The sequence below is a fragment of the Mya arenaria genome, chromosome 12 (genome assembly GCF_026914265.1).
Source record: "Mya arenaria isolate MELC-2E11 chromosome 12, ASM2691426v1".
NCBI lineage: Eukaryota > Metazoa > Mollusca > Bivalvia > Myida > Myidae > Mya > Mya arenaria.
In genome coordinates, this window is record NC_069133.1 from 52423543 (window position 1) to 52436109 (window position 12567).

Genomic DNA, 12567 nt, shown 5'->3' on the forward strand with positions numbered 1-12567 from the left:
CCATTGTTATTGTTCAATACAGCGTAATGATTTTCTTCTTGTGAGTAGCATTGAATTTCATAATATAATTTGAACCACTTTTGTCTTGTGTTATTTGACACCAAAATTCACTTTTCATTCGTTATTTTACTGACTGGGATTTTAAGCCTATGTAATAAACTTGATTCAAATATAATTAATTAATTTGGTTGTAGACAAAAACCTTTGTAGTTTTCTATTTGCCAGGGGGCATTACTCCATATAGACTTTAAACAGAGATGGGACTTGCTACACAACTGCATGTCACATGGTAACATGAAGGATTCAGTTTGGCTCAATTGTACCAGCATTTTTATAACATCTCTGAACTTCTTTCTTCTAAACAAACATTAAAAAAGAGACCGATAATTTTGTGAACATTTTATTTGTAAATAAATGAAAACAAAGTAACTGATCATAAACAATGACAATAATGTCAACAATGCACAATAAAGTAAAAGATCTATATACAACAATACATCAAGCATGTGTGTTCATCTACAAAATACATCTCCTACATATATGCGATGAACTATGATGAATTGTGATCTTATACACAGTGTAATTATTATCATATTATGTATACCAGGTTTATAACTTATAGGGGTTGGCCACCACATATTGTCCAACTTGTCTAAGTAGGGATGGAAGAGAGGGAAAACTGTTTCTCAAAATGTAAATGTTTGACCTGCGTCCAATTTCAGCTCGTTCAATATGCAGTGACTGAACATGTACATCATACCTCTATACTAAAATAGTAGTTCTCTCTCTTCCATCAGGAATTTATAAGTGAAAAGGTGAATTACCCTGAACATGCAGCATTCAAGTTACTATGTACCGTACGTAACTCAATTCAGGGATGTGATTGCCCATGCAGCTAATCCAAGGGCTGAAACTCGGTGTCAATTCTAACAACTAATAATGTAACAAGCAAAAGCAGTAAGTTAACATTTTTTTAATTGGTGAAAACGAAAAATATCTTTTTTTTTGTCCCTTGTGCCATTAGATCTGCGGAAATCAGCTGACAAAGCACATCCCTGGTATTGTAAAGTGTATGATTGGACTCATTGTATTAGCTGATAGGGTACGTGGTAGGTAGGCCAACTGCTGGTAATGCATCAGCTAAAGAGTCAATAGGCTTCACCACATTTGGCCTACCATTTTTCATCAGTTTTGCATTTTTTGGCAATAATTTTCACTTTTGCAACTGATGTTACGCTAGCTTCACACCTGGTTGTCATGTATATGTGGGTTATTAAAGCATGAAATAATGGGCTATTTAAGTCTTAACAATCGAGACAGGAAAATTTGATGACACAACATCATAAGTCACAAATTAGCAGATCTACATACTCACTCTTGAACAGAATTGGAGTTGTAATAATTACAAACATAACAAATTCTGCAAAGTAAAAATGGATTCTTTGAACACTTTTATCCTAAAACATAGAATGAGTACAAGCTTTAGAGAAGATCAGGACTTCTTACGCATTTACTGTAATACCAGTATTGTGATCAGATCAAAGTTTAATGCATTTAATCATAAATTTACATAAACTTAGCAAAAAATAGATGACATCATCAATACTACATTTCCACAAAATCAGTTAAATTATTTCTAAGTATACAATAAATAAAGAACTCCAGGGTCTATCTCTGAATGCCTCACTCTCTTTTAAGTGATTTAAAGTCAGAAACATGAAATGTTGGAATGTTTGTAAAATGCAGCAAATAGAACAACATAGCAAATAATTCTATTCAGACAATATCGTATGTTTAAGATTTTCATTTTAACAAAATAACAATGCAAATACAGTATTTGTCCTGACTCCTGATAGACACCCCCTACTAATGTAATTTTCAAGAAACTCAAGAATTGGTGGTGTGTAACCCATATATAGAGTAGTGCTTAAGGGTATAGGTTTATAGTAAACAAAATGGCTGACAGATATATCATCGTACAGAAAAATAAGCTCTCTCTTCATGTTTTTAATCAGAGTAAGCATTACTATTAGAAAAAGGAAAAATACGGTAGATGCAAGGTGCAATAAACAGAGTTAATTCAAACACAAGAACATGAAAAAAGGCATTTCTGAGGCATAATGAATGTTGATCAACCACCATGCATTAGAAACATGTACTCTTTTTTAAGTTTTAAGCTTAAGATTTGGAAGCATAATTTTTTATTGATTTCTGACATTTTGAAAATGGAATGGTTATAACATTATAATACATTAGACAAATAGCCGGTCAATTAAGTTTCCGTTTTTGAATTTTTTTTATCTAAATGTGCAAATAATTATATTTACCTACTTCATTGATGCAAAAGCATGAACAGTTATCAAACATTTGTATATTAGTAAGCCATAGGATAGATACACTGGTCCATTGATTGTAATATTATAATGCACCAGTCAATTGCAACCACGGCCCCCCCCAGGTCCAGGGGTATACCGGTGATAGCAGGGGAAATGGGCCGTGTTTTCACCTTTCAGGTGTGAGTGAGGTGTTTTTGTTTCTGCGCCAAAAACAGCAAGGAATGAGCCTTACCAGGGGTGTGGGGGCATATGCTGATTTTACCAGCAGTGTCCCCACAGGGTGGGGATTTTACCCGGGATTGGCTGGAATGCTATTTCCCGGACCTGGGGGCTCGTGGTTGCAATTTACTGGTGCATAAGTCTGAATACTTTTCTCAGAAAGGATGAACAAGAATATGATGAAGAACACAGATCATACATACAGTTTCAATGCATCTAACATTTGTTAAGTTGAAGTCTTATACAAACAATCAAGGAATGCAAAAAATGCACCTCTTTACAACTGCATCAAACTAACTGTAGGAAAATTAGTACAAAATTAAATAAATCTCAACATAAAACTTATTGCACAATGTGAGATTGACAGTTTGTGAGTATATTTGAACAATTTAGGACAATATATCTGTCCGCACATATCTGATATGTTTAGAAATGAGGAAAAGCAATAAAAGAAATAAAAAACATGTAATATCACAACAAAATAAAATATCTTATATGGTCCATAACTTAAGACATTAATTTAAACACAATTACATATTAACATATTTCCCTTAAGAGCATTTCATACTGAAAACTTTTAAAAAACACAGGAATATGATATCAATAAATAAATAATTTGAATCCCAGAATAAATCTAAAATGATTAAATACAATTCAATTTGTATTGGTCATATCTTCAATTGATGGTTTATAATAATTATTCTAATTTTAAAAAGTAGTTGAATGCAGCCTAAACATATAAAGTAACTTTCCTTCATAGAATTGCATGCACAGGGCATTTGCAGCCATCATTTGATAAATGACCAATGTTATTATAACTTTACACTGACTTTCATATCATTACATTAAATGAAGAAAATAACTTACAAATTTAATCTCATATCAGGAGTGTTAACACATTAGTATAATTTAATAAATTCAAAACAGTTTCAAATGATTATCTCAATGGTGAATTCTCCATAAAATAGTTGTATACATCAGAACCTTTAAAACTGTCTTGAGGAATGAGTGTGTGCCTGAGGTCTATTATTTCTGGTAATTAATCATGACAAGACAATTAGCTAAAGTTTATTCAAGAAAACCAATATCTTAAAAAGCACTAATGATGCCGCCAAACGAAATGCTGTCAACACTTTTAGGAAACACTTGTCTCGAATAAAAAAAGTTACCATGGTAACAAAACCTTTTACTATCTTCCTGAGGGCAGTTTCCAACTTCATTTTGATTGATTCAATTCATCTATTGTAGAAAAGGCCAGAAATATAACAATATAATGACAAAACAACTTCAAGTACACGGAAAATATCATTTTATGTCATGTCTGTACTTAGGCTCTAGGTTTATTGTTGAAAATAATTGTCGGGTGCTAAGAAATTGTGAGATTAAGTGTCAAATAAACTGTCAATTTGACCCAAAGGCGAGAAATATAATCAAATTACAATGACCACTGTGTCACACAAACCTTAAGAGGAAATACATAATTGACACATATACAAATGATGAAGAACAAGAGAATACCAGTCCTTTAAAGCACAAAATACTCTTGAGTCACATAGTCACTTCTGATTTGTTTACGGAAAAATACCATGAGACTGAGATCGCCACCATGGCCCACTATATGTAGCATCATATAACATACTTAAATTATTTACATACAGAGCTACAATACTAAAGTTGAAATATAATGATTGACAGCAGATAAAATTGTCTCCCCTTCAATGTGCTCAGTACAGTGCATGATCATTGAGCTCAGCAGTTTTGAACGCTCTGAAAACGATCACTGTGAAAACTTTTGATTTCAAATAATTAATCATTGATCACTGTGAAAACTCCTTATTTCAAATAATTAAACAGTGTTTTCTGTGAACAAAAAATCTGCATATTTGTGAATACATGATCCCAGAAGATTTGAGAACTAACTTAATCTTTTCCTCTTTCCCCTCTGGTTTGAGATTGAATTTTCGAACTTAACCCAGCTAATCAGACAAACAAGACACTTCTTAAAGTTTAATGGGAGTCAACTAAATCTGCTTCAGGGAACAAAATCCACTACAAACACAACAGCAATCAGAAAATCTAGGCTAGCGTTGGCTAGATGGCTTACAGTACATTCATACTATCTTACCAGATATTTCCTTAACTGACAATAGTAAATTAATTCAATCTGTCAAATAACAATGAAAGCACCAGCTTGCCACCTTAAGAGAGCGAGAATTTTTAGTATAGGGTTGGGGTATTTTGCACAAAGGGTGGTAGACAGTAGGGCTTACAAAAGCTTGCATATTTCAAGTGTTCCAGAGACTCTGGTTGTGCAGTCTGGGGACACAGTACTTCAGCTAACATTGACTTACTTCACAAATAAAGTAATTTATAACTGTGTAAGTGAACAACGAAAAAAAATTTGACCACTGCATGTGAAACTGTATTTGTTAGCTTAACTTATATTTCAATTTCGAGCAGCTCAATTGAACAATTAAGATATCAGAAAAGAAAATGATGATTAAACCGCATCATAAAATAATGTTCAACAATTTTTCAATTCACTTTGCATCTAAATTTGTTCTCTCGCTTTTTCCAAAATTATATTTCAAAACTTTATTACATGTAGTTTCACTTTTAAATTCTTGAAAATAACTTAACCCTAATTCTTATACATTTTTAATATACACAAAATGTATTCCACACAAATATGAAGTACAAGCCAGAGTTAAGAAAGGACTGGTCCCCAGCTGGCTTGTGGTTTGAGGATAGGAGATAATTGCCGGTTTTCAGCACTGCACGTACACTGTACGGCCCCAAAGTTCACACCCTGAAAACATACAAGATTCATCTCCCTTTTAAAAAGAAATAGAGTAAGGTCATACAAAGGTCGCATCCCTTTAAAATTAGATCATTCAAGAGATAAACCCTTTTTGAATAGAAGCATAGAAAGTGGTTAAGACAATATCTACCTCCCTTTTAAATAGAAGTGGATTAAGTAGGACTTACCACATTTACCTCCCATAATAGTAAGTAGATCATACAAGATTCATCACCCTTATTTAGAAATAAGAAAGAGGGTCCCAAAGTAAACTAGAGATTGCTTTTTTGAAAAAGCGCATGTCTCCCCCATTGTGTGGTCGTAGGTGAGAAATAATCAATGATGGATCCCAAAATCAATAGGGGCCATCAACTAGTCATGACTAACTGGCATACCAAGTATGAAGTTCCTGGGTGTAAACGTTCTTGAGTTATTGAGCAGAAACCGGTTCTTCACCTCAAGGTCAGTGACCTTGACCTTTGACCAACTGATTGCAAAATCAACTAGACATCATGACCAACCTCACTTCAAAGTTTGGTGAACCTAGATCAAAGCATTCTCCTGATATTGCACGGAAATATTTTTTTACATTAGAGGTCACAGCGACGTTGACCTTTGACCTTGTGACCCCCCAAAATATAGGAGTTTTCTAAACCTCATGATCAACCTCCCTACCAAGTTTGGTGAACCTAGGTCAAACCATTCTCAAGATATTGAGCGGAAATGTTTTTTACATTGGGGGTCGCCGCGACCTTGACCTTTGACCTAGTGACCCCAAAAACAATAGGGATCTTCTACACCTCATGACCAACCTCCCTACCAAGTTTGGTGAACCTAGGTCAAACCGTTCTCAAGATTTTGAGCAGAAATGTTTTTTATATTGGGGGTCGCCGCGACCTTGACCTTTGACCTAGTGACCCCAAAAACAATAGGGATCCTCTACACCTCACGACCAACCTCCCTACCAAGTTTGGTGAACCTAGGTCAAACCATTCTCAAGATATTGAGCGGAAATGTTTTTTACATTGGGGGTCGCCGCGACCTTGACCTTTGACCTAGTGACCCCAAAAACAATAGGGATCCTCTACACCTCACGACCAACCTCCCTACCAAGTTTGGTGAACCTAGGTCAAACCATTCTCAAGATATTGAGCGGAAATGTTTTTTACATTGGGGGTCGCCGCGACCTTGACCTTTGACCTAGTGACCCCAAAAACAATAGGGATCCTCTACACCTCACGACCAACCTCCCTACCAAGTTTGGTGAACCTAGGTCAAACCATTCTCAAGATATTGAGCGGAAATGTTTTTTACATTGGGGGTCGCCGCGACCTTGACCTTTGACCTAGTGACCCCAAAAACAATAGGGATCTTCTACACCTCATGACCAACCTCCCTACCAAGTTTGGTGAACCTAGGTCAAACCATTGTCAAGATATTGAGCGGAAATGTTTTTTACATTGGGGGTCGCCGCGACCTTGACCTTTGACCTAGTGACCCCAAAAACAATAGGGATCTTCTACACCTCATGACCAACCTCCCTACCAAGTTTGGTGATCCTAGGTCATGCGGTTTTCCAGTTATCGATCGGAAACGAAGTGTGACGTACGGACGGACTGACGGACTGACGGACTGACGGACTACCGGACTACCGGACTACCGGACTGACGGACAGGGCAAAAACAATATGTCTCCCCCAGAGAGGGGGAGACATAATAAAATAAGGTAAGAAGATAGTACAAAAATCACATCCCTTTGAAACAGAAATAAAGAAAGTCAGGCCTTGCAAAGTTTTCTCCCGTTTAAACAGAAATTAAATAGGCCATACAAAATGTTCATACCTTTTCGATAGAAATCAAGGTCAATGTAATACAGTATGTACAACCCTTTAACATAGAAAACAAGCAAGTATAATAAACAGTATTTACCTCCCTTGATACACAAATAAATGAACTACTAAACAGCTGTTTTTCTTAGATTTTACATTGCATATAGCAATTTAATTTATATAAAGATTAATACTATTTAAAAACAACTGTACAGTTTTTTTTCACTTGAACAAAATTTCAATACATAAACTGTTTTAATGTTTAATCCAACATATTCTTGACATCAGGCATATATCTAAAAAAAATAATGTGTGCTACAACATTCACACTAAATGGTGATATAGAACTGAATGAAAATGGTATACTTTCACGCTATTCTGCCATTAGACATCCGTGCAATATGTCAATTCAATACATTACAAGAGCATTACTTAACATATACATGGTAATGCACACAAAGTATTTTGTACGTGCAGAAAAAGTGTTTTTATAACAGCAAAACAAAGGAAACAATAATGGTTCCAGTAGAGCAACGACTGCTTTCCTCACAATTATCCTCATGCTTTTAGTGGGCTAATTATCTAAATGGTGGACCGTAAAGTCAAAGATAAGCGAAGCTAGTAGGGGATGGCTTCCGCATCTTAATCAACACAAAACTGAATACTCATGGTCCACACTGCTATGGTTCTCATCATCAAATACAAATATTCAATGTATCCTTCTTAGTAGGTCTACCGTAATCTCTTTTGAGCAAATTAATTCTTAAAATTTCAGGAGTAAAAAAACATATGTTTTTACGAGGAACTGCTAAGGGCTGCCCTTAGAAGTGTGCAGCTCAACTTTTTTTTAAATAGATTTCTCAAACACAGATACAAGTACCTTCATGTTGTATAATCATTTCATCGTAATCCTAAACTGATAAAATAATAAAATAATCATCTACAAAGCTTATGTTCAAACTAATGAGACATGCAAGGATCACAAAATAAAGCTTGTCATACATGGAAAACAAAAACTAAATGGGATGCAGAAAATAGCCATGGAATTCATGATCAACTTAAGTTGCCTCAAATCTCCACCCCCTGCAGAAATGTTGCCCATCCATCACTGTTAATGCCTGCCACACCATTAAGAAACCATCTTTACCCACATCAAGGCTCATATTTGCCATCTGATTTTGCCATAAATTCTCATTTCCTAGTGGTCTTAGAAGCATAACTGATTTGTGCCTGCTTTCAAGGAAACCCAATCTTTGCCATCAGTATTCTCTTTCCATTCAAACCAAATATAGTTTTGGAAGGCGTCATTTATTTTCCTATGGGCACAATCATGTAAAAAAAGAAAAATTAAATAAATACCTTAAGTGAAATTACATTAAGTAATTTCAAGACCAAACCACCTCCTACGTAACATCTAAGGTAAAACACTCAAAGCAACTGAACTCCATGCCTGATTGAAATAAATCCATGGGCCTATAAAAGTGCATTCATGATACGGGCTCACAGACTGAACAAAAAATGAGATATGTTATATTCATGATGATTTTGTTTTGTCTTAATGTAATAAACTGCATCAAATCAGTATTTATGGTTATATAATCATAATGTCCATGTTATGAAATTAATGGTTCTATCATCAGTTAACTGTTATTGCCATTTTACTCCCAATTTCAAATATTCTAGTTAAATCAGTGTATTGCAGACAATATCATCAATTTGGAAGATGTGAAAACATGGACATAGGAAACCGTCATTTGTTTTAAAAGGAGATGGCAGCCAAATTATTGTAAATTTCAGTTCTCTTTGTTGCGAAACTACACTCCAAAATGAACACATACATGTGCCTAGATTCCAAAAGATTTTTTAACAGTAGGTTAATTAGTGTATTAATTTTAAAACTTTGTTCACCCGATTCCTCAGATATCCAAAAATATTTTGCAAAAAAGAGTATATAATTTGCTGCCTCGCCTTTTCAATTTAACCCCAGTCTGTGAACCAGCGCAATTTAGGTGGATCGGATTTGGGATTGAAAACAGACAACGCATAGTGACACGGCGAAAGCATATCCAAACTTACAGCAGAACGCAATGTTGTAGCTCACATAAGTAGCCCCTGCTAGGTTACTGCAGAGAACATTTCTCCGTTACCCCACCCATTCCCTGCGCTATTTTACCAGGAAGCTCGGATACTTTACTAGTTATCTCGCCTAAATTCCCGGGAAGTTCTGAAAGCACAGGAAACACAAAGGTTAACAAGAGCACCACAGAGCCAACACAAGTGCTTGTCTGTTCTTGTTTTTTCTTCTTTAATTGAACAAGGGGTGTAACTTGCCAATTATTGAAGCCAAAGTTATACACCTTACTATACATGTGCTTAATGTCTCTAGCAACATGTATATCAAATTTAATCAGAATATCATAACCATTTTTTGAGTAATTGCTATGGTTACAGTTTATGCACTTTGACCACGATGATTACTACAAGGCTTTTTCACTACCTTGACTTGATTTTTTTTAAAAACAACAACAGACAAGCGCAACAGGAACACCGCCGGATAAAGAGCATGCATGAGGAGAGAGGTTACATTGCATTATAATATAAATAATGTCCAAGTAAAATGTAGCCAATTTTTTTAAATATAACGTTTTCTGAAGAATTTTTTAGTTTTATAAAAAAATATTTCTGGAGAATCGATGTAGGGGTTCATTTTCACAGTAAATTATGCGGTATGTAACAGGCCAAAACATTGTTTTTTGATTGTTTAAACTATGCCGAAGTGGTTCAGTAAATATAAAAATTTGGCTACAATTAATTGTGCATAGGGAGACAAAAAGATATGAAGAAGTAAATAGGGGGGAAAATAATCTGACTAATATCTCAATACCATGTTGAAAAAGTGTGGCTTGGTTGTCATCAGCAGCAAATGACTGAAATTTCTATGACTTCAAATAATCATGCACACATCATTATTGGAAAGAAGAAGCCATATCTCTCCATGTATATCAGATGGATGCCCTTTCCACAAAGAAAATATATGAGAAAACATTGATAGAAATCAAAAGAATATTCTTAAAGTATAAAGGCATGACTATAACTTCTATAAGCATCTCAGAAGGCAAGAAATGTGATGATATTACATACCGGTATGGTTTAAGGTTACAATGAAGCAAATAAGGCTCTCTTAAGGTTAAAATATAGTTGATGGTGTTATAATATCAAACATAATGAAAAGTTTTCTTATGACTTATCCTCTGAGGTGGTGATACCACAAGCATGATAAATACAAATGTTACCATGAATCACAATGCATTTATGCAATAAGAAAGAGAAATCACATCTCAGGCTAATTGTCATGTAAGTTTAGGCTACAAATTTGTTTAAGATTGATTAATGACTGTGCTTATATGCAGCATGATTTTGTAGCTAGAAAATGGCAAATTGATTTTCTTTTTCTTTTGGCTTTTATGTTAAAAACAACTGAAATGTCAATAGCACTAAGTTATGGGTTATAATGTTTGAAAAATATTATATATATAATGACATGAAAAGGATGTTTTATAACAACAAGTCAGCTATAATTATTATACGACATCTCAAAGCTATGAAATAAAACACCTTACAATCATTTACTTATTCGGACATTAAAATCATAATACATATAATACAGTACCGTCAATAATGGTTATTTCTATGGTACTATAAAATTCAGATATTCATACACTCATAACATTTTGATGTTAATATGTCAATACAACATTAAGTATAACAAAAGCACTTCCAATTGAATGCCCATGCATATCTGTTAATTTGTCAGACAAGGGACATAACTCACTTTTTTAGCCCAAATTATGGGCCTTGCTTTACATGTGTGTATTGTCTTTGCCAAAACTGAACCAAATTTTACTCAATGAATTATCTTGAACATTTTTTTAGTGGTCAAGGTTTTAAGTTTTCTCACTATGACAACGGCACCAAAGACTCCAAGGCTATAAAAAACAACAACTTAAAATGTCCATTCTGTCAGATTGGCAAATTTCTGGTTTTCTGTCAAGTAGGTGTTCCACTTTTTACACACACTAACAAACATATTGTTAATAAATATGCCTTATAGACTGTTATCTAAATGAGGAAAAATCTTTCCTTCAACTGTATTCAGAATTGGAAACGTCTAAGTAAATTATCAACTCTAGGCCTGAATCATTTTCTGAACTTACTTAAATATTTTGAATATATATAATTATTTTATTATCAAATAATAAGTGTGTGAACATTTTATTATCATAAAAGTGTATATTTTGTAAAACAGTCAATGAAAAAAGACTTTTAAACATGATTGCATAATTATATCATAGGATCAGTGAGATACTTTAATTAGCAAAATAATATTGTTGTTTGTAGACTCGGGGAAACCCCCAGTCTTTAGGTATGTTACTATTGATACAGGCCCAGGTTTTCTTTCTGGATTTTATATTTATATCCTCAAGCTGTCTATCTGGCAGAATAATTTAAATGGTCAACTCCTAGTGCTTCATATGATGAAAGCTTTCGGCTACATTCAGCATTACATATCTTTAAAATATTACAGATCCAGCAGTCATGTGAACAATATTCTTATGAAGCAAAATGATTTAGAATTTAAAGATGACTTAATGAAGAGTACAAAAGTGTATTTTTCTAATACGTTCTCAAATCAATAACTTTGTTATTGACGAAGTTCAATCTTTTCACTACATGAATAATAAACATACATGAAGAATATATTATAATAACACTTTCACAACCAAATATTAACACAACTTTTCAAAACGATTTAAGTAGATCTAAGTTCTTAAATATTAATTTAAAAAAAAATAGTTTCCAAGCTTTCAGATTCAAACTTCACTCAGAATGATATTCACTGTATCAAAAAGTGAAACCTTCACATATACATGTTTAACATTCTTACATAACTTCATAACTAACAGTTAAACCGATTTTTATGAAACATTATAAAGTTTTAATTAAAACAATTTAATTTGTATGCCGCAACAAAACGGCAAATCTTCAGCACTATATTGGCATTGTGTAATATCATAAGTATCCTTTTGTTTAAGTTAGTATCAAAAATATCATTTAAAATCACTCTAAATTTTAAACAGTTACATTTTCCCTTGACACAAGTTTCAGGCACTCTCTTCGCTATACAAAATTCATACAGCAACATAGGGAAGAGAATTTACTTGCGAAATCATCGTCATCATCCTCAGCATTAGCCTCGGCAGCGAGCTCTGCGGGGGTTTTCTTTTTACGACCAATACGGCCTGCTTCCTCCTGTGGCTGTAGCATGCCTTCCTCTTCCGGAACCTTCTTTTTTAAGCCATACTGAAAAGAGTATATCAAATTAA

The 12567-nt window shown here is 34.1% G+C and overlaps 1 protein-coding gene across 5 annotated transcripts in view; it reads right to left on the reverse strand.

Moving 5' to 3' along the window:
* Positions 1-384: 384 nt before the first annotated feature.
* Positions 385-12567, reverse strand: part of LOC128211385 (complexin-like) — a 60595-nt gene continuing 48412 nt past the window's right edge. For 4 of the 5 annotated variants that reach the window (XM_052916120.1, XM_052916119.1, XM_052916121.1 and 1 more), the window contains 3 exons: positions 12403-12544; positions 9260-9407; positions 385-5364 (listed from right to left, as the gene is read on the reverse strand). In XM_052916120.1, coding sequence (XP_052772080.1) covers positions 9304-9407; positions 12403-12544 — 246 coding nt within the window. In that variant the 3' untranslated portion in view covers positions 385-5364; positions 9260-9303. The remainder of the gene's footprint in view (positions 5365-9259; positions 9408-12402; positions 12545-12567) is intronic. The other variant, XM_052916122.1, reaches the window with a different exon arrangement.